The sequence below is a fragment of the Zootoca vivipara genome, chromosome 6 (genome assembly GCF_965207765.1).
Source record: "Zootoca vivipara chromosome 6, rZooViv2.hap1.1, whole genome shotgun sequence".
Taxonomy (NCBI): domain Eukaryota; kingdom Metazoa; phylum Chordata; class Lepidosauria; order Squamata; family Lacertidae; genus Zootoca; species Zootoca vivipara.
Window position 1 is genome coordinate 48,066,174 of NC_142589.1, and position 27,901 is coordinate 48,094,074.

A 27,901-nucleotide genomic window follows, 5' to 3' on the forward strand; every position below is an offset into this window, starting at 1 on the left:
AAACCGGCCCCTGAGCCGCCCCTGAACTGAGCCGCCTACTCAGCGAGTCCCCATGCGCTGCGCTAAACCTGCGCAGGGCCTCATTTCTGCGGCGCTGGAAATTGCGCCTGCAGATGCAGACGCCGGAAATCACAGGCGCATATGCTCATGCACACGCACAATCCAGCCCATGGAGGCATCTCCGCTGGAGTGAACCAGCCCAGGCGAGGTAAACCTTGCCGACCCGATTTACACTTGACTGGCAGTGTCTCTCTGGAATTTCAGACAGGACTGGCTCCTCCTCCTTGCTTACAATTGTATGTACTGTTTTCTGTTGGCATTCGAAGACCCAAGGGCAGTGTGTACAAGCACCGCCCTTGGCACCTCTCCCACATACTTTAAAAAAGCTCTCAACAAAAAAATCCTCACTGCTTCCATGAATTTCCTGCTACAGTCTTCATGAGAGTAATTTCCCTGTAATATGTAAAGTTAAAGAAATGTGTAGTGCTTAGAAGCTGCTAAATGTTCTTTTCAGTATGCACCTGTGCATATCTGGCTATTTTTGACACCTTCTATCCAAGAAAGCTATGTATACAGTTATATTATTTGTACGAATAGAATAGCAGGTGAACTCATTGGCATGTGGCTTGATTGATTGTAAACATAAAAACAGCCCACTGCCAGCTTTTTGAACAGCAGGGCTATATTACGAGAAAAAGAAAAGAAGGGCAGCAGTGTTCAAATCTCTCTGAGAAAGTGAGAATTTTCAATAAGCATTTGTGGAAACAGGTTAAAAACACTTGCACCAGGGTCTTCCTTGAAATATATTTTCACCTCTAAGTTGTGTTTTAAAGGTATTGTTCTAACTCAATACCTTATGCACCCACCTATCCAAAGTCTTTATATTGAATGTATTTTCTCCACTGCAGTAAAAAAGCTAGAGTTTGAATTTGAGAAGCAGATTTGCCGATTGTTTAGTGAGAATCAGATCAATTCTGCCATTAAATTCTTAATGAAGTGTCATCCCAAGCCCTTATATACCGTAGTGTATTGAAAAGCAGGATGCAGTATAAAAGTGACATTGAGTACCTCAGTCAAAACAAATGCAAAATAAAAGCATGCCCTGACATGGGATAGTAAAGCAGCTGGAGGAGGAGAGGACAGCGCATAAAGAAAGAACTGCGAGTGGAGAGGAGCCCTTTCCGCATCCTCTGGACTCCCCGGGGAACTCAACAAATCTGCTGTACCTGGAGCTGGGTGTGGAGAGTGGAGCTGAATGGGACACAGCTATGGGTAGCCTTAGACAGTACCATGAACCTTGGGTCTGCCCATAAAAAGCAGTGAGAGAATGTAACCCTTTCCGGAAGGATGTTCGACTTCCAAAACGTTCCGAGGCGTGGCTTCTGATTGGCACTTACCATTACTTCCAGGTTTTCGACGTTCAGGAGCTAAAACATTCGGGAACGGAGCGGTTTGAGAACCAAGGTTCCTCTCTCTCTCTCTCTCTCTCTCTCTCTCTCTCTCTCTCTCTCTCTCTCTCTGTGTGTGTGTGTGTGTGTGTGTGTGTGTGTAGTGTGTGTGTGTGTAATGTATTTGTAATATTTTGTTTAAGTTGTCTGTTGCTGCTTTAGATTTTTGTACACTGCTTAGATATATTTTTAACATATTAAGCAGTATATAAATTAAATAATCAATAATCAAAATAGGCATTCTGCAACTCTAATGGATGGAGGGGAGGTCTGGGGTTCTTCATACAGCCCCATGACCTCAAAGACTGCTTGTTTTTAAATTGGATCTGTGGGGCAAGCTAAATGATCTCAGAGGAAGAACATTTTTGCTCTCTGGTGATGATGAGCAACTCCTACCTATCAATGCAATGCAATGAAGGGAGGGAAGTTGTCAGAAGTACAGTGTACCTCGGGTTACAAACACTTCAAGTTACAGACTCTGCTAACCCAGAAATAGTACCTCAGGTTAATAACTTTGCTTCAGGATGAGAACAGAAATCGTGCTCTGGTGGCGTGGCGGCAGCAGCAGGAGGTCCCATTAGCTAAAGTGGTGCCTCAGGTTAAGAACAGTTTCAGGTTAAGAACAGACCTCTGGAATGAATTAAGTTCTTAACCAGAGGTAGCACTGTAGATTTCAAAACTGGTTTCTGGATGTTTCAGAACCTAATCAAAAGATACAAAATGTAACTTTTAAATATCTAATAATTGTATGATTTAACACGACTAAACTTCTTTATTCTCAACTTGTATTAGCAAAATTCTTAAAAGGAAAATAAAAGGATTAAAAAAAAACCCAAGATGTCACAATAAGCAACCCACAAGTCCCCTAAAAATGATAGTACTTTGGAATATTTGCTGAACTGTCCTTTATCTCTAAGCATACAATGGCACATATAAGCAGTTGACAGTTACATGTTACAAAGTAATTTACAACCACTTTGTTTCACTCACATATGTTTATTATAAACGTAAGGTTAACATAGCACAAAAAGATAGCAAAAGCAATCTTGAAGCTTAAGGCAACTCTTAAAGAGATGAGTTTGAAGATGATGCAACTCTTGTTTAAATAGAAATTATGGAAAAATATCAAATTGCATCAATAACTTAAAGTTTTTAAGTTTAGCAGGTCTGCACTAGCTAGCACAGGGAGAGGGCTTGTGATCTTAATGCCAGCATTAAGACACAGTGGCCCAGTTTGGACAACTGTATCTTGGCTCAACAAGCCAATATGTGAATGAGTCTATTGCCTGGGCACACAGCACCTCTGTTCGTCCCTTGATGATGCAGGTAGTAAAACCAGGAAACCTGTAACTATCATTTCCTGGTTTGGGCAAACAGGAAAACGATGGTTAACTAGAATCTTCCGGGTTTAATATCCATTACTGCAAAAAGAGGAGCAAAGGGGTTGTGTGCATGAGCAAAACATCTACTTCTATATTGGGCTATTAAGCTGAGATATGATCATTCAAACATGGCCATTAAGTAGCCAAATTCTAGATAATAGGGGGGAAAGGTTATTTACACACTGACAGCAAATGTTTATATGCAATAGTATAATTTGTGTAGTCATGATTTGAAACTACTATCAGAAGTAATTAGGAAACACCATTCTATTTGAAATACAAAGGAAAGGAACATCCCTGACAAAAATGGAACAGCAACAGAAAGCCACTTTTTGGACCATTCTTTCTTCACTGGATGAGGAAAATGTGCATGGAAAAATATTAACATGAGCAACATATTTCTTCTAATTGATCTGTTTGGGACAGTACCTATGGATGACTGTTAAGAGTATTAAAAAAGATTCAGAGTTGTCATATCTAGGGAAGTTGTTCAGATATCTGTAATTGTTATAAGTTCAACTACCAGCATTAACAAGGAATGTTGCATTCTACTCATATTAACACAGAAAATGAATGCTGTGGTGTAAAGTCTAAAATAATAATTTAGATTAGATTGATGTTCATGCCACATAACAAATGGAGAAACAAAACTGGTTTGACACAAGATTTGGTAAACAGTATTATTGAGTAATATAATAGAAGAAAGCAGGGACTGAAGTGCAAAAGTGAACAATCCTTAATAATTATTTTCTCCAAATCTTACGCCACTGGAAAGTATCATAACAAAATTGTTAAGTAACAAAAAAAAACACCAAAGGCAACTTTGGGCCAATATGAGACTGTTTTGCATACAATTCAAACGTACCAATTCATATTTTAATCTAAGCTAAAGAAAAGGATACAAAAAGAGTTAAGCAGCTACTTTCAACATGATTGTATTCAAGATATCAGCTTCACCCTCAGCCATCGTAGAGTAATGTCAAATGTAATCAGAAAGCTGGAGTATCCCATTTCAGATTTTTACAGAGCATAGCTGCCAAGTTATCCCTTTTTTAAAGGGATTTTCCCTTATGCTGAATAGGCTTCCTCGCGAGAAAAGGGAAAACTTGGCAGCTATGTTACAGAGTCCCTGAAGAGCCATACTGCAATGAGTTCCAATGAGTTTCAGCAGGTTATCTGAACTACATTAACTACAGAACAGAATCTACAACAGAATATGCGGACAGATTAAAATCTCATTTAGACATTTTGCCATCTAAAACATTAGCTTTAAGTTAACAATCTTTCATGGTATATTGGAGTGTGTGTTTTTTAAAGTTTATAAACATGTATTTCAGTAAATCAATTGACAACACTGTTACTTGGTCTAGGCTGCATAATGCAAAAAGAAATAAATGTGTTGAAAGTTAGAGAAGAGAAAGTGCATAAAAAGACAATACCACAAAGAACGCATGTGTAAAAGCAAGAACACTATGACAAACAAACTTCCAAAAGCCCATATAAAAATTATTTTAAAAGTTTTTGTTTTTTAAAAAAAGTCAGAAAAAACTTTATTCTGCAATGTTTGACCTATTCTGAAATGAATGAATATTACAGTTGAGGAATTGTTTTTATAGCTGCATTAATTGTTCTTGTCACTAAAATAGTGCCAACAAAATTATAAGCTTGCATAGAGAAACAAGAATTTCAAATTCCCATTGGCAACATGCTTAAAGTAAAGAAATGCAGATAATACAACACAAACATAGTGCAAACCATGGCGGGACATGATAGTTTGGTTGCCGCAGGTCAGGGAATAGACTATAGTATATACCCAGTTATCACAGTTTCTGGTCTTTAAATTCCATCATTTGCCAAGTTTAAGCGTCACACTCATGGCACAGCTGTTGTTCACTTAACGAAGTTTGAGATCATCACCACCTCCTAGGGTTGAGCCTGGACTAGGGTCTTGTTGTCTTCTTGCCTGAATTAACATGGAAAGGTGGAGAAAGGAGGAAGAGAGTTAAAATGTATTGAATATTTTAAATCAAAAGATGGCTTCAAATGCTATACATCAATATTCATTGTAAACCAACACTATGAATACTTGACAAAAATGGTCCTCTCTATCCCCATGCTCTTCCCCACAATTGCCTTGGCATCGAAAAGGGCTCCATAGAGCTAGCAGGGCTGGCTCTCCCAGCTGTTAAAAGGGTTAGGATATGAGATGGCAGCCTTAACCCTGGGAAAGGGAAGAACAAGCTTCTCTGCCACTGCTGCCACTCGGTTGTAAGCAGTTTCTACTTATGCCACAGGAATGGAAATTGTACTTTTCTTTTTAGTGGGGGCATAAAGACCATTTCCATGTACTCACCTTCATCCAAATATTCTAATATAAAACCCAGACCTTATGAAAACCTGTAGAAGTCATTTCTTGGCTTGGCTGAGACAGGAATTTATAAATCATGAAGGAAACAGTGGCCTAGTTCAGTCATAGAGGGGAAACCAGTGGTTCCCCTTATTCCTGACCTGGGCTAGTATTGATTTTATTCAGAAAGAAAAAAAGAGGAAATTGACAAAAACTTAAAAACAGCACCAAGGATGCATTTACTAAATGGCAAGTGACATTTTTGACAACCTGCTTTCATTGAAAAAATGAATTTTGTTTAAAAAGTTAAGCAAACATCATTAAGCAAAACTAGAAATAATAGTCTCTACCCCCATCGTTCTGCCTGGACACTGAGGTCCAGTAACCGAGGGCCTTCTGGCGGTTCCCTCGTTGTGAGAAGCCAAATTGCAGGGAACCAGGCAGAGGGCCTTCTTGGGAGTGGCGCCCGCCCTGTGGAACACCCTCCCAACAGATGTCAAAGAGGAAAACAACTACCAGATTTTTAGAAGACACCTGAAAGCAGCCCTGTTTAGGGAGGCTTTTAATGTTTAATCGATTATTTTATTTTATTATTCTGTTGGAAGCCGCCCAGAGTGGCTGGTGAAACCCAGCCAGATGGGCGGGGTATAATTATTATTATTATTATTATTATTATTATTATTATTATTATTATTATTATTATATTTTTATCCCTTTTTATACCCACAAAAGACTACAAAAGAGCCTCAAAATAAAATCAGTCACAGCATTTTTTCTGTATGCTACAAGGAGCTGCAAATCTCTCCTCCCAACAGTTGCACTCTTTGTGGGTAAAGAGAAGTGGAGTCTGCTGTTTGTTATGACTATTCCTCTGGCCTTCCCAGATAATCATAGACAAGGTCATGGGAAGCTGATCCCAAGAACAAGTGCTCAAGTGTTTATATCAGGCCAAAGCCCACCAAGGGCCAGTGGAAACTCAGTGAAGACCATTGTCAACACTGATGCTGCACAAATTGACTGTAAGGAGTTTGACCAGTTGCCAGCAGAAGAAGGGAAAGGATTCTCTGGCAACAGAAGGGACCATAAGATATTGTTTGTTTCCTCATGCTTTGTTCTTTATTTTCCTCATCCTGTTAATAAAAAACCTGTTAAGGAGCAACTTTGGTGGTCTTCATTGCCCATCTGAATTCTAACGTACCCTTCCCTTAGGAAATCCCCCCCCCCGCCTTTCTGTAGCCCAAGACTGTCCTGAAAACCAAGATAACATGTTTGTGTATCATATTAATGTTTTTTCTTTAAAAAAGAAAACATCTCTATATTAGTACTACCTGGCAGAACTTCAGATTGATATAGGCACCTATTGTAACCCATTACTTCCTTGAAATATTTGGTTCTCAGTGTTTAAGAAGCTGAGCACCCCTGATCTGGTAGAATGCATCATACCATGGAACCAAGTTTTACTGGCAGTTTCCTAAGGGAAAAAATACCTTGGGACAGGGCCTTGGTAATTATTATATACCAATTGGTCCTCAGTATTTAGCAAAAAAAGGAAGTGGGGAAGAGAGAGGCAGTACATGTAGACATAGTTAAAACACATCATAGTAACGTAAGTTGAACTAAAAACTAGTTCATGCCTGTTAGCCAAACTCCAAAATGTACATTAGTAAAAAACAAAGACCATCATAGGCATCTAGTTATGGTGGACATTGTTTGGCACCAGGGGAGTTGTCTTGTGGGGCCCTGAATGTGGCAGAAATTGTAAAAATTTAAAATGATTTTTAGTTAAATTAACTCTCAACTTGCATATTATTGTCTTGGCTACCTCAAAATGAAAAATTATGAATTACCATAACTGTTTAAGCAATTCAAGTTAGCAAAGCAAATAAATAAGGCAAGATTCCATATATACAAATTAAGCTTTAGTTCTGTTAAGATAAACAAAGTGTTTTACAGACAGTTCTTTGTTTCATGGTCTGAGTGTATGAAATTCAACCTCAGCAACTGCACTTAGTTTGTACTGTTAATCAATTTTCAGCATGAACAAAGAAGTCCCCATGACCCAGTTCATGGCAACTCCTGCAGATGCTGCTGGCTGTGTCATACAGGCAGATTAGGCAGGCAGCTACCCGAGACACACAATTTAAGGTGCTCTTACTGGAGTTCTTTAGCTTCTTGTGCTTCTTTTAATGTGTGCGACTTTACAAACCAAGTATAACCCAGAATTCTCTGCAAAACCACAGAAAATTCAAATCTGTTCTCTCAATTTGTACATAAATGTCATTGCCCCACCTGATGTGGGGAAATGCCCAAATCTGTACTAGAAGTAGATGATGTGAGGCTAAGGGCTGCTTTTTATATGACCTTTTGGTATCCATGAGAGATATGAAGGGTGTACCTGGATATAAATCACTACTTAAAAGGAAAAAATAGTGACTTACATTGTAAGTGTCATTCATTTTCAACTGATACCAAACACAGCTTTTTGTGTAAGAAGCAGGTTTTTGGTGCTGTTTCACAAATGGCGAAGAAAAACTGAATGAAAAGGTAGTCCATATAAGGACACTTTTTTCGAAATGCAGTGGGAAATAGAATAGACAGAAGCTACAACCATTTTGCTAAGGGTATTCAAGCACTGGATTGTGATGGTGATGGCAGATACATACTGCAATGTCAAATACTGTAACTTGAATTGTATCACAGTAAATTTCAATTCGACATTTCTTTAAAAATGCAAAATAAAATATTTACATATATACAGTATTAAGTCACATATATTAGCATTTCAAAACAAAAGCATTTTTGTTTTGTTACTGAAACGCTTTGGGGGAAAAATAAACTTCTGTGTTACTTAATCAAGGTTCACTTTCTCTCATACTTCATGGCAACAGAATAGCACAGCCTTATTTGTGTACGGCTGCAATCCAACTTTCCTAGGAGTAAGCCCCACTGAACATATTGGAACTTACGTCTTCTGAGTAAGCACACAAAGGATTGCACTGTAAAGATGTTATCTAGCAGCAAATGGTATACATAAAAAGTGCAACTGAATGCCATACTAAGAAACCCTTTTACATTTTGTCCAAAATCAATGCTGAGTGTGGTATAATGCAGATCAATTTTGCAAGTCAAGCAATACTGTAATATAAGCAACTTCTTCCAGTCAATGCAGGTTAGAAAGAGGCTGAGCACCAGCGAGACAGTGACTGACAGTGATCAATAGTAATTATATATTTATAGCATCTCCACCAGACATGAAACAATACTTTCTCTACTGAAAGTACATTTTATCCTAGTGGGAAAAACCCATAAGAAAGGTAGGATATTTAGCTGCCTTTCATAGACATAAAGATATGATACTAGTGAAACTGGAAAGTATTAGATGGCTAGGATTCAATTTGCAGCTACAATTTCATGTTGTGATAAAGTTTCCTTATTAAAGGAAATGACCACCTGGTAATTTCAGAATTTTAAAGCATGCAAAGTACAGTGGTACCTCGGTTTATGAACACAATTGGTTCCGGAAGTCTGTTCATAAACTGAAGCGTTCATAAACTGAAGCGAACTTTCCCATTGAAAGTAATGGAAAGTGGATTAATCCGTTCCAGACAGTCCGCGGAGTACTTAAACTGAAGCGTTCATAAACTGAAGTGAACTTTCCCATTGAAAGTAATGGAAAGTGGATTAATCCGTTCCAGACAGGTCCACGGAGTACTTAAACTGAAATGTTCATAAACTGAAGCATGGGTGTAATTGGTTCCGGAAGTCTGTTCATAAACTGAAGCGTTCATAAACTGAAGCGAACTTTCCCATTGAAAGTAATGGAAAATGAATTAATCCGTTCCAGATGGGTCCACGGCGTTCATAAACCAAAAATTCATAAACCGAGGTGTTCATAAACCGAGGTTCCACTGTAATGTTTCTATCACCATATATTCTGATGTTACATGCCAGCTTCTCAAACTCTCTATACAAAAATCCATCAAGGGGTAAGACATATTTATTTCTTATATTCATACTCTGGACTGCATTCTTCTTTCTGATGCCTCCAGGCTGCATGTTGAAAGCTTGCTTTCCTCCTCCCCTAGACACAACTGGTCCAATGAAAAGCGTCATCTGAGCCATGTTGAATTCTATTTCTATAGCTACTTTTATTTGCAAAACTCTGGGTTTTTAAAAAAATAATTCAGAGGGGTTTGTTTCTAGGATTCTTGTGACGTCTTGAAGACAGTTCTGGCATAAGCTTTTGTGGACTGAAGCCTGCTTCATCAGATGCATGTAGTGAAATCTTAGTTGGCAGTTTTATGGAAAATAAATTACAGCTAGTGATAATTAGAACCTTTAATTTAACATACATTTGTTAAATAGGTACACCTTTAAAGCTTTGACTCTTATTTTGGTTGTTTTTACTAAAATTATACAAAACACTAGGATAGGAAAAGAGTTTGGAAACTTTAGTGACTAGCACATTTACTGTCTTTCAACAACAGAAAACAACTTTTTGTCACATTACCTTTATGCTGGGGTAAGAGTGCTACCACAATATTAACAAATACACTGGGAAATCTCCTGTCCATGACATTAGCCAAAAGTAGTGGTACCTCGACTTACGAACGACTCGACAACCGAATTTTTTTACTTACGAATGGGGGTAATGGCCTTGCGCTTACGAATGTCTCGACATCCGGGAAAAAACCGCGGCAGTTTTAGATAGGGATTTTTCGACTTATGAATTTTTCCATTTCCAATGCATTCCTATGGGAAATCGCGTTTCCAATGGTGTTTTTCGACTTACGAATTTTTCGACTTATGAAGGTGCCTTCGGAATGGATTAAATTAGTAAGTCGAGGCACCACTGTACAGTAAACAGAGCATTTGTAATGTTCTTGTCTGAACTGATTTGGACATTTTGCCATATTATGCTTATTGAAGCATGACCAGCAAAGAATCAAAGATGGTTTGTTGAAAATCATTTTGACATTTATTTTTATTATCCTTCCTGCTCTCAAACTGTCAACCTTCTGTCAACTATCAAATAGCATAGGGGCTTAATATTCTTCATTCTCTACCATGAAAAACTAATTTCAATGGCTTGTTTAAAATTTGCACAAAAAGCAGTTGTAGTATGCAAATATGCTTATTTTGTGCAGGCTTGTCCATAAGGAAAGACAGAGAGATATGCAAAGTACTTTTAGTTCAACTCTCAATCCCTGCTACAGAGATTGAAGGATGCTGGGTGAGGTGTTTAGCATAAAATTCTAGTTTACCCTGCAGTTCCAGAAATGTTGGATTTTGTTTAGGTTGGTGTATTTTGCAATTCTTTGAAAGGGCAGAAAAGCAGCAGAATAGGTACCAGCCGCAGAATTCAGCAGCTGAAAAAAAGTCTCAGCTGCATTTAACACAGATGTGTAAACTTAATCAATAACTAATATAACTTATTTGCTCAGAAAAAAATTGCCTGCTGTAATTAGAAAACATTTTTCAAATACTGTTTCAAGCTATGTGCCATAACTTGTTTCCATATTATTTCTGTGTTGTACATATATTTTCTCCTTTCAAGTAAGCACATGTCAGTCTTGTATTTTTTTAAAAGAGACTTGCTATTTTATACAAATGTTATTTGAACATGCTCTTATAATTTTATTTGTGAAATTTTTCACTTAAGCAAAATTATTTTAAAAATGTGACTGATTATGCTTGAATGGTTCAGTAATAATTTTTTGTTGCATTTGTTTGCAGATGTAATAACCTACTGGCTTCTTAATAGTTAAAAAATGTTGCACAGCATGTTATAAAATAAAGGAACATCTTTTCTAGGAAAGAAAGCTGTATAAATAAAGAATAAATTCTGATCATTTTCATATGCTGCTAAGGTTTGGCTGAATGCTTCCCAAGGGTTGGCGCCTCTCTTTTGGTAGGGGGCAGACAAAGTATTGCAAGGGTTTCTCTGTCTTCATTGAACTCAAATGTGGTATCTATTAAAGCCATTTAAACTATGCATTATATATATATGCAGACTTTGCATCAGCTCAAGGTATGATTTATAACAATGAGACTTTCAATCTTCATCATTCCAGACTTTAAGTGGTCTACTTTGTATATGTATGTGAAAAAAAGCAATGTTTCATGGTTAGATTTTTTAAAATGAACTTTTCTATATCTTCCCTCTATGAAAACAGAAACAATGCTGAAACTAGCCAAGATAATTTACTCCATGATCAAGACTACTTTTAAAAATGCATTAAAGTTGGGGGGAAATGAACAAGGGGAAAATATTTAATTTGGTTTTGAAGTATTTTTAAACAAGTATTACTTCCCATGTATGTATGTATGTATGTATGTATGTATGTATGTATGTATGTATGTATGTATGTATGTATGTAAATGTGTATACCACCCAACAAAAGCAAAAATAACCCCTCTCCCCAAAACACATTTAAAAGGCCATAACTTGTTAGCCCAAAATATTTCAAAGAGTGAAAGATGTGACAAACTTTATCTGGCAGGGAAACCCCCCCAAATTAAGTAAAAAAAATTGGCAGACATAAGAGAAAGAAGGGTTTTTGCACTTCCAGACCTCAGACTTTAATATGAGGCAGCATATCTCTGGTGGATGAAGGAATGGATGGAGCTAAGAGATACCAACATTTTATAGAGTTGGGAGGTTTTGATCTGTGTTTTGGATGACATGTATATCTGCATTATAACAAATCAAGGGTGCACAAAGGTGTCCATGTCATAAGAAGAAGTATATACACGGTTTGGCAGAGACAAAGATCTTTTAGAGAGAAAACCCCCAAGATGGGTATCAACAGCTGAGGCGGTCTCAGTGATAAGGTTGAACATGGACAAGAAGTGAGACACTTATAAAGAACTCATAGAGTTTAGAGAAGGAGTTCACCCGAAAAAAAGAGAAGATATTTTGGATCATATTATAGATTGGTTTCAGTACTTTGTTATTTAAAAGAGACAATAAGGGAAAGGGATTTGTGGAAATGAGTTCAGAATTCGGAAAAATTGTAATAGGAAAGGATGATAAACTAATCTAGAAAATTTATAAACTGCTACTGGAGTAGGAGACCAAAGATGAGATGGTGAAGGCGACAATGACAAAATGGGCCATAGATATTGGTTACAACACAGAATTGTCTGCATGGGAAAAATTATGGGGGGAAACCATGAATTTCTCTGCCTGCTATCTTATTAAGGAAAACCTACAAAAGATTATGTACCGGTGGTACTTGACACTCAGCAAATTGGTGAAAATTTATTAAACAGGGTCTAATTTATACTGGAAGTGCCATGAGGTGGAGGGAACCCTGAGCTATTTGTGGTAGTCATGTAAATATGCCATATCAAGTTTGTTTCTCTCACTCTTGTCACAGCAAGAAATGTTTCTGCCATTTGTATCCAGAATATTAACACCAACACAACACATATATAATCTGTGTATATCAAATCAAATCAACTTTATCAATTCTGCATGTAGAATAATAATCTTTATAGTAGATGCATGTTATGCATATTTCAACAGATATGCACCACATTTGTCTCTTTATCCCCATTGCTCTATAAAAAACCCTCTGCCAGTCTACTATACCATTGATAGGACAAACTTTGGTTCTTTATTTAACAATGTACATACATAATTCAATGCAAAATTCTATCATATGCAGTAACTACTGTGGCACATGCAGAAATAGGACACACAGTCTGAATTACTTTGTCCAAGAGGTGAAAGTTAACAATGCTGGCTTAGATAATTTTAAATTAAAAAATGTTTTAGCTTAGGGATTCTAAGATCAGCAGCAATGTACTTTCAAGTGGCAAAATTGCACTGACTGAAGAAATTGTACCCTTAATGTACTAATATAATGCTTTTAACCCAAACAGGATTCATTCGCATGACAACATCAAAATAAAACAGGATTTTAGCAACATGCTCCAGGCAGTAGTTTATTGAGAAAAAAATCTAGATTTTTGGTAGAGTACTAACCAGTAACTGACAGCAGCTGTGAAACTCTCACCTCCATTTCTTCCCGATGAGACCTGTCTCTGTCCTCGAATTCACGAGTTCTTCTCCGAGCTTCTTCAAAAGCCTGCTGTGCCAATGCATCTTCCTGCTACCAACCAAAAGTACAGGGTCACACAAGAAGCACCTTTACATTGATTTTGTGGGGGGGGGAACCTCTCCAATTGCTCACCTCTAGACATCATTTAGGCAGCAGTGGGCTGTGGCGTGGCCCTCCAAACACTGACATAGCTTACCCATATGGGGCAGAACTGTGGTGAGATTAAGACTGCATGAGCACACCTGCATGAGCACTGCAGGCTCTGTTGGTATACCTGTGCAGTCCTATCCTATTAATGCTAGTATTGGGAGGGCAGCTTTGTCCCACTATATGGGCAACCACTGGATTTAGGTGACTTTATTTTAAAGAAACGGAGCAACAAGACCACCTAAGGAGATGAGCTACTGATCATGCAGAATCATGAAGAAGAGGGAAATCTCTGCCTCTCCCTGCCCCCTGCACTGGTACCGCTGGCTCCTGCTATTTTTGGGGACCATAGGCACCCAAAAGGGGCAAAAAGATTTACTCTACGTGACATCTCTTTTTCTCCTCCTTCTTGGACCCTGAAGATAGTGTCTTCTTGTTCTTGGTCTCCATCAGATATTCCTCCAGAGGATCCCCACATATTACCTCCCACAAGAAATGCCCAGTTGCCAGATTAGTTTTGGATTTTGCACCAACATTCCAGGTCTTGAGCTACAGGTGTCTCCCAATGGCCCCACCAGTAGCCATAACCCTGGTGGCAAACTGCATGGCATCCAGCCCCACCTCCATCATGAAGGCAAAATCTTTCTTTAGTTTATGAAGACCCTGGCAGTGATTATGGCAACCACAGCGTACCTCCTCAAGCAGAGCCAGTGAAAAGAAGCCCACCATGCCACCACAGAAGCTGCTGCAATGACCCTCACTACCAGAGGCATGACCTGATGTGCCCTATGGCAAAAGACTTCAGGACAACTATCCACTACATTCTTGGGGAAATCATTCCTATGTCTCTGGCAGCCACCAGGCCAGAATAGGGAAAATGGGGCATCTACCAAAGAAACCTTGAGCTTTGCCATGCTATATCTGGGCAAGGAGCCAAGCCTCTTAGGAGCCAAGCCCAAATAGTGCACCCCATTAGGTTTGGCCCACTCCCATAGAAATGGTCTTCTTAAAACTAGAAGGAAAAAGGACATTTGGCTGGACATCAGGGGTAGCCCTCACTTCAAATACTTCCTCCTCCTCAGCCTCCCAACCCCCCCCCCAAATGCTTGGGTAGAGAAATCTTCAAAGTTTTATGGACATTACAGAGAGTACTGAAAGCCTCAGCAGAAAACAGGCAAGGTGCTCTTACATCGTCATCAGTCAACAGCTTCCCCTTCTCCCTGTCTGAGGACAAAGGATAAACCACCCTTCCACAGACCAGTTGGAAGCAATGGCTCTGCTGCTGGAAAAGTCTGCTGGTGTTGCTGCTGGCCAGCAGGAGCAGGCATTTGCTAATGCTTCATGGTTAGCTGAAATGGCACAGGAAGGGCCTGCTGGATAGTCCTAGTGTTTCTCCTCTCATCAGTGACTCAAAACCATAGAGACTTCCTGTTCAGATGACTAGAGGGAGCCCTAGTCATACCATATCACTAGAGAGGGAAGAAAGAAGAAGAGGACATGGTGTCCTGCTCATCCTGAAAACAGGAATCAGGACCAGATAGTGCCTGCATTGGTAATAAGTCAGCTGAGGGAAAAAACCTGTGTCGTAAAGAGGCCACTGAGGAAGAGGGTGCTAGGAAGGGCCTATGTCCCCAAAGCACCATTAAGAGAGGCAACAAAGAAGCTCTATGTGAATCTTCTGCATGTGAGCAGAGGACAGCACCTTAGATAGATAGATATGTTAGGTAAATAATGTAACATAACAAAAGATGATAACTAAGAGCCACTAGAAAATATTGGACTCTGAAAACATGTTAGCATGATGTACTTAAATAAGAATTGCAATATAATATGCAAATCAGAATACAAAACGAGTAAGTCTAGAACTACCATCCACCAAAGTTACATAATATTTTCAAATACAGAAATTGTAAACTTTCTAAAGAAAGCATAATCTTACCACCATAAACTCTTTTGAGAAGAAATTTAGTTTACAAATAAAACTCTCAGCAAAACTGCTCTCCTACACTTATATTAGGCAAGCAGAACTAAATAGTTAAGTTCTTTGATAAGGCTATTTTGCCAGAAGAAAATATTGTCCATATTAAGAGTAAAATTCCTCATAATCCCATTGATAAAATGCTAATATAGGAATGTCATATTTTTTAAAATGCTAAACTATTTCCCACTATTTTCCAAGTTTTAAAATTTAAAGACATTTCTAAATGTTCTTCAGAACATTTATTTCTGAACATTTATTGCAGCAAGGTTGTTCAAGTTTCTCCTGCTCCTCCCCACAAACTAATTGACCTATATTAAAGAGCCACTTGTCTAACAATATGCAATAAAGTGAAATTCTCTTGCACTTTTCCCAGGCAGAATTACACCCTTTCTTCTTCATCTTGTCTTTTTTAAAAATAATCAAAACTTTTAAGCTACATTTGTCAAAGTACAGCATGCTACATTCAGCATGATGATATTCCTTTAATAGTGTGGCTTTGCAAAGATGTGCAGGTTAAATAAGTCCTGCACCACAGAATCCAGCTACATTTTAATATACCAAGGGACTAAGTACATTAAATTTTAAAATAAAATGTCTGTAGTGAGAGAATGTCAAATTGTCAAATTGCCTTTTTTGCCTAGGGCACTTCCTGCACCCTAAAGCTATTTTGTGAAATGATGTGGAAGAGTTCCCCCTGTGGCCTTGCTTAGTTTTAATACAAACACCTGTCAATCAATAAACATCAGCTTACACCCAAGCAGCATGCACTGAAGGGCAATGTGCAAATTTTTCATTAAGATATACTTTTAAGTAGCAGCTCCATCTCTCCTTGGCAATTTTTATGTTGGAACAGCATAATACAAGGTCTTTCAGGGATACGATTTTTTAAAATAAAAAAATCAATATCTTTTAATAGAGAAGCAAGACCCAAACAACTGAAAGCAGGATGTTCAATAAAAGGCCATAATTAAATAAAAGCCCTCTTTTTCTAAGAGAAGAATTCATTTCATAGGTAGAAGCTGTTTTACGACTTTTAAGTAAAATAGATGTGAACTGCACAAGTATTTTAATTAGTAATTAAATCCAAACTGAGGACATCATAATGCCATTATACAAATCTTGGGTGTGAACAGATTTGGAATACTGGAGTATACTGCAGTATAGTTCTGATCACTTCACTTGAAAAAAAGATATTGTAGACCTGGAAAAGGTTCAGAAAAGGGTACCCAAAACAATCAAGGGGATGAAGTGACTCCCCTGTGAGGAAAGGTTGCAGTGTTTGGGACTTTTTCATTTAGAGAGAAGTTGAATAAGAGGTAAGATGATATAAAATAGGGTGCAGTATGGAGAAAGTGGTTACAGAAAAGTTTTTCTCCCTCTCTTATATCACTAGAGCTCATGGACATCCCATGAAGCTGGTTGCTGGAAGATTCAGGACAGGCCATGCATTGTTCAACTATGGAAAACAACTTAGATGGCTTCAAAAGAGGATTAGGCAAATTTATGGAGGAGAGGGCTACTGAGTGCTACTAGCCATGATGGGTATGCTCTGCCTCTGCAGTTGGGAGGTAGCAATGCTTCTAAAAATCACTTGCTGGAAACCATAGGAGGGAAGAGTGCCCTGTGCTCAAATCTGCCTTGTGGGTTTCCCATGGGCATCAGGATGCCAGCAGGCTCTTACCATGTAATTATATTCAAAGACAATTATTTTTCTATTAAGAAAACTACTCATTGTCACCTGTGAGCCTTGCATCTGCCACTGTTTCAGTTTCTAGCATTTCATGGGATGAAAAGAGTGAGGAAGTGTGGAGTCAGGAGTGCTAGGTTAGTTGTGAAAGCTAGGTCATAGACAAAAGAGGTGGTGGCCTGGATAAAATATGCATGGATTAGGTACAGAACTATAGAAAAAAGAGGTGGTGGGGGGCCAAAGTTGAGAAAAGAGAATGAGATGGAAGCATCAAAGAAAAGCCTAATACAAGGTCTAGGTCAATAAGAGGCTTTATGTTGCTGAATTTTCAGGGTTTCTTAATGAAGAATTCAGTTATCACAGACAAATGCATGATTAGTTTAATAACCAGTAAAGTACACTATGACTATTCAATGCCCCAAGTGCAAGTGAACCTACTGCTACCCAAGTAGGTATAAGCAAGCTTCAGTTTTCCTTTCATTTAAGTACAGAATAAGCAGGATGACTGTGGAACTAGAAGGCACAGGGTTTGCATGCATTTTAAATTATGGACATGGAAGATCAGAATCAGAAGTGCAAAGGGAAAAAGATAAAGAAGTTAAGACCAAAGGCAGACCTCCTAGAAAGGACAAGGGAAACTGAAAGAACATGACAGAGGTTTTTCTACTCTCTACTATCTTCTTTTCTTTGAAGGAAAAGTGGAGAGTGGGGAGACTTCTTCCTTGGACAAAAAGACAGATTGAAATATGCTGATCATATGTGATTGAAAATGCAACAACTAAATCCAAACAGTGATCCTGCTTATGCTTTCAATTTCTCATTATACAATTTCCCCATCCAAAGTTATAAAGTACTGCATGCCAAAATTACAAATTTTGCTTCACAATATAACTGAGATTTGGGAAGTTTGAAGCTCCCTACTTTACCTGTGCCCGTTCTTCATCAAATTCTAAGCAGCCCATGCCATCCAGTCTTTGGAGATCTATCCAGCCTTTCCAAATAACACAAACACCATTAAGAATCATAGGTGCTTTTAGGTAGACCTGAAATATAAGAAGACATATACTGATAATGCAGACTGTATGCATAGGCATGAATCAACACCCATGGTCATTATAGGTAAGCCATGGCTGATAATTTACTGTGAATGCAAAGTTCACTCCCATTTCACTCCTCCCTGTTAGTTATCAAGAGCAATAAACTATGACTCTTAACTTAGTAAAGGTTAAAGCGACCCCTGACCATTAGGTCCAGTCGTGACTGTCGCGGTCTCCTTTACCTGTGCAGGACCCCCAGATGTTTTACAGTCTATTGATGCCTGCACAAACGACCTTTGGTATCACCACTGCCACCAACCAGTAAATTGGACTGGTACCCGATCACTACTCCAGACAAGGATGTTGCTGAATAAAAATAGTTTCTTTATTTAAAGTACAAATGTGTGTGGTTTCAAAAATAACGTTTGTTAACTTCTTAAAACAGTTTCTCCTGTAACGGCCTATTACTGCTAACTATATTACCGGCCTATTACCGCTAAAGTCCACTAATTTATTCTGTCTAACACTTTATCCTTGCTGAACAATAAACCACTAATGCCTCCCCTCAGATTCTAAACCCAGCTCAAATGTAACTTCACTCACACCAACTCTCCACCACAGTTTTAACTTAACTTCATCTTAACTCACAGTTTAACTCCCCCTCCCCCCTCCAGGGTGGGTTTATATAGCCAGCCTAATCCCGCCCCTTTGGGTTCCATCTGTCCTCAATTGTTAACCCTTTCAAACTCGGGCCAGCTGTAGGGTGACCGTTACAGTGACCAACTCTGGGGTTGCGGAGCTCATCTCGTGTTATTGGCTGAGGGACCCGGCATACAGCTTCCAGGTCATGTGGTCAGCATGACAAAGCTGCTTCTGGCGAACCAGAGCAGCACACGGAAATGCCGTTTACCTTCCCGCTGTAGGGGTACCTATTTATCTACTTGCACTTTGATGTGCTTTCGAACTGCTAGGTTGGCAGGAGCTGGGACTGAGCAACGGGAGCTCACCCCGTCGCGGGGATTCAAACTGCCGACCTTCTGATCAGCAAGCCCTAGGCTCTGTGGTTTAACCCACAGCACGATTTAACTTAGGACTCCTTGTGAAATGAGGATTATAGTTTGTTTCATTCAAACAGACCATAACTAGTAAGCCAAGAATAAGCCTTCATATGCTCTACTAAGCCAAAGATCATAATTTCTTGCTCTTGCTCAGTAGTGAGAAGGAGTGAAGTGGGGATGATCTGTGAGTCCATGGCTTACCAAGACATGCAAACACACTCTGTATATTCAATTGTAATTTTGTTAGCCATTTTGAGAATACCAGGGGAAAGTGTAATATAAAAGCAAATGAATAAAAACACAGTTTTCAACATTGTATTTATTTGTCACAATGAAAGCCAAAACAAACCTCATACCCATGGCAGCTTCAATCAGGGCTGACCCAGTCACTGAAAGTAGTATGTCTGTGCCATGACCAGGTCACCAGATTCTAAGCTCCCTCCTCCTTCCTTGCTGTCTGCCTACCTGTCCTCCCTTTACTCTGCACCAGCAGAGGTACTAACTGTCACCACCTCTAGTGGCAGGTGAAAAGCCCAACCAATATGACTATGGTAGGTTTAATATAGCAGGGTCTATCTGGAAAAGATGGTGCCAACCTAAAGAAGCAAATTGTTAGACCTTATCATGAGATTTTTCAGTTCAGCTACCAGATATGTAGTGGTGGCAGCAAAAGAGGCATGAGAGGAAATGGGCAAATAAGGAAAATAAAAAGACCACCGTATGGAGTGTGTGTGGGGGGGAAGCATCAAAGAAAAAGGAGTGTGGCCGAAAAGAAAGGAACCAATGGTGGAGGAAGAGTTTTTTTCAACCAACTTGCTCCAACCATTGTAATGAGGTCTTTTCAACCCAACATATATAGAGATTTCTTAAAGTTATGAGTCACATGTGCCAAATTATTTTGAGCATAATTCCTTAACTGCCAACAATGAGGTTAGCTTCAAATTCTACACCATAATCACACAACGGTTAATGTTAACCATGGTTAAAATCTGTGTAGACATAACAATGAATCAAAGTTAAGGGTAAGGTAAAGGTAAAGGGACCCCTGACCATTAGGTCCAGTTGTGACCTACTCTGGGGTTGCGGTGCTCATCTTGCATTATTGGCCAAGGGAGCCGGCATACAGCTTCCGGGTCATGTGGCCAGCATGACTAAACCGCTTCTGGCAAACCAGAGCAGCACACGGAAACGCAGTTTACCTTCCCGCCAGAGCGGTACCTATTTATCTACTTGCACTTTGATGTGCTTTCGAACTGCTAGGTTGGCAGGAGCTGGGACTAAGCAATGGCAGCTCACCCCGTCGCGGGGATTCGAACCGCCGACCTGCTTATCAGCAAGCCCTAGGCTCTGTGGTATAACCCACAGCGCCACCCGTGTCACAATGAACCACAGCGCCACAATGAATCAAAGTTAAGGGTAGGAGGGGGTAATTTCCATGCTAGAGAGGGGACAGCTGTGGAGAAGGGAAGAGGAATAGAGAAAATCCCTGTTGCATTAAGCAATGGTTATGTACTTTGATGATCCTTAAAAGGGTATTCCCCATTTTCACTATATCCAAATATTGTTTTAACCTGATTAGTAGCCAGCAAGAAAGTGACCAAAACAAGCTCTCTTACGTAATTACTCATGGAGCTATCTATTTTTTCTCCTCTGCTTTCCATAATGCTATTCTAGATGTAGAACTACCATCATGAAACACTGCAACTTTAATCAGTTTCAAATATGTGACACCTGGTAGCACTAAAAATGGTCACTGAAAGAAGTGAACTTAGATTTTGAATTTATACAGTTTTTTGCTTCTTGCCAATATCATACAACCATGCAAATATACCATGCACATACAAGTGGCCACTCATTTTGCCAATGAGATTTAAAGCAAAGGAATTATTAGTACCTGTGAGGGACAGGGGATATCGCGAAGTCCCTCCCCTCCTGAGTTCAAGCCCGTCCCCGAGCAAAGGGGAAAGCAGGGAGAGTTCCGATTCCAGTGGGGAAGCAGGAAGTCGTGTCCGAGGCTCAGGCAAGGTAGAGGAGCCAGGGTCCCAGGTGGGACAGGAAGGGGCAAGCAAGGGGGGAAGACCCATCCCCCCAACTCCAGAATTACGCAGGAAGAGGAGGGGCAAGAGGATGGGTCTGCCAAAGCTTTTGTGTTGGAGAAAGACGCGCCAAAAGCCATTAGGAGGTTCTGAAACCGACTGACCACATCACTCCGTGTAAATAGCAATGACTTGAGCACTGTAAATACGCAGCACCAATAAAAGAATAAAATGCAGAGCTGCGTGGCGTCGTTACTCTGAAGTAGTCCACTCCGGCCACCGTGACAGCAACCTCCTAATCATTTTTGGGCTACTTTGGAGTTGCCGGGATGAGCGTGTCAGAGGCGGAGAAGTGGCGGCAGATCGCGGAGCAAGCCCAGCTAGAACTGCAGCAGCTGTCGCTGCAGGCGCAGGGAGAATTGAAGGCAGCTAAAGAGGAGACTAAGAAGGTCCAGGACGACCGGCTACAACTTGCGGAACAGGTGAGAGAGCTTCAGGAAAAAGAGCAGCAATTAAGGGCGGTGGCGGTAGACCTCCAAAACAAGCTGGATGCAGAGAAAAACAAGGCGGGAGGGGCACCCCAAGTCCAAGTGCTGCCAGGAAGGAGAGCTGGGACCCTAGTTAGCAAGTTCAATGGAGACCCGAAGGAATTTCAAGGCTTTGAGACTGAGATTGTGTATGCTCTTGAGCTGCACCACGATGAGTTCCCTGATGATGAGCACAGAGTAGCGTTTATTGTGGAGCACCTTACCGGGGCAGCCAGGGAGTGGCTAAGACCGTTAATTGCAACAAGGAATCCTTGCATGAAGAATGTCAAACTATTTCTAGAAGGTTTGAAAACGATGTATTCGTCCGATAGTCATATGGACCAGACTAAGGAGGAACTTCATAATTTACGCCAAGGAAATATGACAGTTCGCGCGTATTGGGCGAAATTCACCATGCTGGTGCACAGATTGGGGTGGGAACTGGGGTCCCCCCCAATGCAAGCGGCGTTCTACTTGGGGTTGCATGAGGAGGTGAAGGATGAGCTCTCGAGAGGTCCAAAGCCCAGTGATATGGATCAGCTGAGCAAAGCGGCTCTGGCGGTGGGGGTGAGACAGGAATCCCGGTGGAGCGACAAACAAGCAACGCGCGCAAAGCGGGCTTGGTTCCCACGGTCGCAGGAGAAACCACTCCCCCAACAACCCTTTCAAGCCACGCCTGGGGCCAGCCAGGACCAGGAACCCATGCAGATTGATAGCGCGCGCGCGCGGGCTTTTCAAACCCCAGCGGCGCCAAGACGCAAGGAGGGAAAGGGCGGGAATTGCTTTCTCTGCAACTCCCCCCAGCATCTCGTCAGAGACTGCCCACATCGCAGGGAGTGGCAAGGAAGGGCGGGAACGGTGGTGCCCTCCCCCACTGACGCAGCACCACAGCAGGGAAACGGGAAAGCCTGGCTGCAGGAGACAAGGGGCAGCAGCCAGGCACAGTCAGCAGACAACAGCCCCAGCCCACCCACCCGCACAGAGAGGAGCAGAGCCAGCCCACCCCTCCCAGAGCAGGAGTGGTTCTAGAAGTCACGCTAACGCTCCCAAATGGCTATCCCCTGACAGTCCTTGCCTTAATTGACAGTGGTGCCTCAGCGAACTTCTTCTCGAGAAACTTTGCAGAAGAGCACCAGATCCAGCTTCTGCAGCTGGATTTTCCCCTTCACGTGGCAACCATTGACGGCAGAGAGCTGCTGGGGGGGGCCATCACTCATCAAACCCCCCCCATGAGAATGACGGTGGGAAGGCACTCAGAGACACTGGCATTCAACGTCACCACCATCTCAGACCCCCCCATCGTCTTGGGCATGAGCTGGCTGGCGCGCCACGACCCCTCCATCAGTTGGCACCAGAGATGCATCACTTTTGGATCGGACTTTTGCCTGGAACATTGCATGCAGCACCAACCAGGGGAGGGGCCTCCGATAGCCACGGTGGCCACCATGCACGTCAAAGGGGGTGAGGCGATACCCAAGCCGTACTGGGACCTGCAGGAGGTCTTCAGCGAAGCGGAGTCCGACCACCTACCCCCACACAGGCCTTTTGACTGCCAGATCAACCTGGTGCCAGGGGCAACTATACCCCCAGCCAAGCTGTACGCCATGTCAGACCAGGAACTGGAGGATCTGCGCGCTTTCATCGACAAGAACCTCAAGCGGGGGTTCATCAGAGAAAGCAAGGCAGCAGGGGGCAGCCCGGTCTTCTGGGTGGACAAGAAAGACACGCAACAGCGCCGCCTGGTGGTGGATTTTAGACGGCTGAATTCGGTGACAGAGCCAGTGGCTTTCCCCATGCCCAGAGTGGATGACCTCCTGACAGCAGCACGCAGGGGCAAGATTTTCACCAAGCTAGACCTGAGGGGGGCGTACAACTTGATCAGGATCCGGGAAGGCGATGAATGGAAGACCACGATGTTCACGCCTCTGGGCTCTTTTGAATATCTGGTGATGCCCTTCGGGTTGCAAGGGGGCTCAGCCTGCTTCCAGGCCTTCATGCACCACGTCCTGGGGTCCCTCCTCTTCAAGAACTGCTTGGTCTTTCTGGATGACATCCTTATCTATTCCAATGACCCAGTGCAGCATGTGAAAGATGTCAGGGAAGTGTTGCAGCGCCTGAAGGAGAACCACCTGTATGTGAAGCTGGAGAAGTGCAAGTTTCACACCAAGGAGGTGGACTTCCTGGGCTACAAGCTGTCAGACAAGGGGCTGGCGATGGACAAGGACAAGGTGCAGGCCATCCTGGACTGGCACAGCCCCAGGACGCGCAAAGATGCCCAACGCCTACTAGGCTTCGCCAACTTCTACAGGAAGTTCATCAAGAACTTCTCTCGCGTTACGGCTCCCATCACTGACTGCCTGAGAGGCAAGCAGAAGTTCAGGTGGACACCAGAGGCGCAAGCAGCGTTCGGAAGCCTCAAGAGGGTGTTCGCCTCGGACCAGAACCTGTTCCACGTGGTCCAGGACGCGCCCCTACGCATTGAGACAGATGCTTCTGAGAAAGCTGTGGGCGCCATTTTGTTGCAACTGGACACCAACAGGGAGTGGAGACCCTGTGCCTTCTTCTCCAGGAAGTTGACACAGCCCGAGCGCAACTACACCGTGTTTGACAAAGAACTTCTTGCGATCCACGCTGCGTTCAAACATTGGAGACACTTCCTGGTGGGCGCCAAGCACCCCATCCAGGTGTGCACAGACCACAAGAACCTGGAGTTCTGGAGAACTGCCAGGGTGCTCAACCAGCGGCAGATACGGTGGGCAGAGTTCTTCTCGAACTTCAACTTCTCCATACACTACATCCCGGGAGAGCAGAACGTCAGGGCGGATGCCCTCTCCCGCAAGCCAGAGTACATGGAGGAGGAGGAGCCACCAGCCCCAAGGCACATTTTCCCCCCGTCGGCATGGTCCTGCGGAGCAGCAGTGGTGAGCGAGGCAGAACTCACAGCACTGACGGCAGCGGATGACTTTGCCAACCGCATCTTCAGAGAACTGAGAGGGGGGAGGGAGCAGGCAAAAGACTTTGCAGAACGCAGAGGGCTGCTTTTCTACAAGGGGGCACTGTACCTGCCCACCACCCAGCTCAGACGTACGGTCCTCAAACAGATGCACGACAACCCAACGGCGGGGCATTTTGGAAGGGACAAGACCACTCACCTAGTCATGAGACACTTCTGGTGGCCAGGGGTGAGGGAAGATGTTCGAGACTATGTACGGGGCTGTGACACCTGCCAGCGGGCAAAGGTGGTCAGAGCAGCGCCACCAGGGTTGCTGGAGCCCTTAGCCACGCCACACAGGCCGTGGGAAGTGCTGTCCATGGACTTCATCACAGATCTGCCTTCTTCCCGGGGTAAGACAGCAGTGTTGGTGGTGGTGGACCTCATGTCCAAAATGTGCCACTTTATACCGTGTGCCAGGGCAGTCTCTGCAGAAGAGACAGCCAAACTGTTTGTTGATCACGTTTTCAGACTGCATGGATTACCTTTAAGGGTTATTTCGGATCGTGGCCGCCAATTTGTTTCCAGGTTCTGGCGGCGGCTCATGAACCTCCTGCAGGTGGAGGTCAGCTTGTCGACGGCTAGACACCCGCAGACCAACGGACAAGCGGAGAGGGTCAACGCCATTCTGCAGCAGTACCTGAGATGCTACGTCAGCCAGAGGCAAACGGACTGGGTGGATCGCCTGCCCCTAGCAGAATTTGCCTACAACAATGCAGTGCACGTCTCCACAGGGGTGTCGCCCTTTAAGGCCAATTACGGGCGCGACCTCAGATCTTTCCCAGAGAGGGAGGGGGAGGAGGAGGAGGAGGGCCCACAGGCTGAGGATTGGGCAGAGGAACTGGAGACAGTGCACCAGCAGCTCAGAGAACACTTGGAGAGGGCCAAGGAAGCGTACAAAAAGGGGGCAGATCGCCACAGGCGACTAGGGGAGGTCATCAGGGTGGGGGACAAGGTGTGGTTGTCCTCGGAGGGCCTTCCCACCAGAGGGAGGTGCAAAAAGCTGGCACCCAAAAGGCTGGGCCCCTTCACGGTCACGCAACAGGTCAACCCGGTGGCATACAGGCTGGCACTGCCAGAGGACATGAGGGTGCATCCAGTGTTTCATAGATCGCTGCTGTCGCCGTACAGGGAAAGCAGCAGGCTCCGAGACAGCGAACAAACCCCCGAGGGAGGGGGGGGAGAGGGAAGGCAGGGAGCAACTCAATGAGGCCACGGCCATCCTGGATTCAAGGTGGGGGGTGGGGGGACTGGAGTACCTCATGGCATGGGAGGATGCTCCACCGTCCCAGAATGAATGGGTCCCAGCCACTCAGATACAGGAGGAATTCTTGGTGGAAGAATTTCACGCCCTCTTTCCCCACAGACCCAAGCCCTGGCACATGGAAAGGGAGGGGGAGGAGGAGGAGGCACGGGAGAGCAGCTCACCATGGCGCTGGGAAGCGGAGTTTGAGGAACCAGAGGATGAGGTATGGGTGTCACCGAGATCCACCCAGTCAGAGGAAGGAGCAGATTGGCAGAACGTTTTTACCCCCACCAGCTCTGACGCCACGGACTTTTTGGGATTCCCGTCCGCCCAGGCGGAAGGGGGGGGCTCGCAGGACTGGGGGGAGGTATTCACACCAACGGGCTCGGAGAGCACTGAGTTCTTAGGCTTCCAGTCGTCACCGACACATGGGGGGGGCCTGGGGAGGGGTGAAGGAGAGCTTGGGAGGGGGGTGGATGTGAGGGACAGGGGATATCGCGAAGTCCCTCCCCTCCTGAGTTCAAGCCCGTCCCCGAGCAAAGGGGAAAGCAGGGAGAGTTCCGATTCCAGTGGGGAAGCAGGAAGTCGTGTCCGAGGCTCAGGCAAGGTAGAGGAGCCAGGGTCCCAGGTGGGACAGGAAGGGGCAAGCAAGGGGGGAAGACCCATCCCCCCAACTCCAGAATTACGCAGGAAGAGGAGGGGCAAGAGGATGGGTCTGCCAAAGCTTTTGTGTTGGAGAAAGACGCGCCAAAAGCCATTAGGAGGTTCTGAAACCGACTGACCACATCACTCCGTGTAAATAGCAATGACTTGAGCACTGTAAATACGCAGCACCAATAAAAGAATAAAATGCAGAGCTGCGTGGCGTCGTTACTCTGAAGTAGTCCACTCCGGCCACCGTGACAGTACCGGTAGTAAGCAAGAATCATGAAATAAACAAGTTTGTGAGGAGAGCATACTTCTAACATTTGGACATTACATTTTCCCAAACTGCTCAAATCTTGACTGTTTTACTGAAAGAGCTTATCCTTGCAATGAGGTTTGGCACAATAAATGTTCCCAGAAACTGCTTGTAAATAAAAACTCTTGCCTCCAAATAGTTGCAAAACAGTCAAGGTGACACAGCTAAATTACCCCAGGCTTAAGCGCAGAGAATAAAAAGTAATATAATTGCCTTGTTGAATCAGAGCACAGTTAATGTAGTTCATAACTATGAAACCTATTTTGTGAGCCCAGCAGGGTTTTAGACATTTCTGTTCAACATCCTCTACATCTGGGGCAAAACTGCCTTTGAAACTAAGCGAAATTTTAAAACTTATTTGCTTAAAAAAACAAAAACCTGGAAAAGTTGTTCAACTGGGGGAGGGGGAGTAAAAAAAATTCCCATGTTTCCTATGAGAACCTATGCAGCTCTTTGGCTCCCAGCCTCTGTTTCAAAGAGCAGCCAGGCAAATACTTTTCAAAACATGGATTGTTTTCAAAACATGGAATGAAGATAGTGGTCATTCCTTGCTTTCTTTAGCACCTAGGTTTCAAAGGTATATATGCATCCTATGAAGACTGAGAGTCTCAAAAACGTCTCCAGTGCTGGTTTCTACACTTTACATTTTTACCTGACTGCATCAGAGGAAGAGAAACTAGATAATGTCTCCCATAATCTTCTTTTACTACCACCTTTGCGGATGAGTGGAATCATTCTTGCTTAAAACCATCCAATGAAAACACTTGGTTTTCTAAAGATGGGTAGCTTAAGGAGGCAGTTCATTTCTCTCTATTTTCCCCCGGACCAGCAGGATAATATTCAAAATGTATTTTCAAATACAGGATACATATTATGAGATCCATTCCTATGAAAATCATTGCTAATAGATCTGATTTTATTATTGTCAACCATTCTGAGAACAATTATGGATTAAAAGCAGCATACAAACATCTAACAAGTAT

General features: G+C 42.8%; 1 protein-coding gene across 7 annotated transcripts in view; it reads right to left on the reverse strand.

The window, feature by feature from the left end:
- Positions 1-2,424: 2,424 nt before the first annotated feature.
- CBFB (core-binding factor subunit beta) overlaps positions 2,425-27,901 on the reverse strand; it is a 51,041-nt gene continuing 25,564 nt past the window's right edge. For 2 of the 7 annotated variants that reach the window (XM_035118369.3, XM_088672060.1), the window contains 3 exons: positions 17,988-18,104; positions 13,202-13,294; positions 2,425-4,793 (listed from right to left, as the gene is read on the reverse strand). In XM_035118369.3, the coding sequence (XP_034974260.1) occupies positions 4,725-4,793; positions 13,202-13,294; positions 17,988-18,104 (279 nt within the window). In that variant the 3' untranslated portion in view covers positions 2,425-4,724. Of the gene's footprint in view, positions 4,794-13,170; positions 13,298-17,987; positions 18,105-27,901 lie in introns of all 7 variants that reach the window. The other 5 variants (XM_035118368.3, XM_088672062.1, XM_035118372.3 and 2 more) reach the window with 3 other exon arrangements.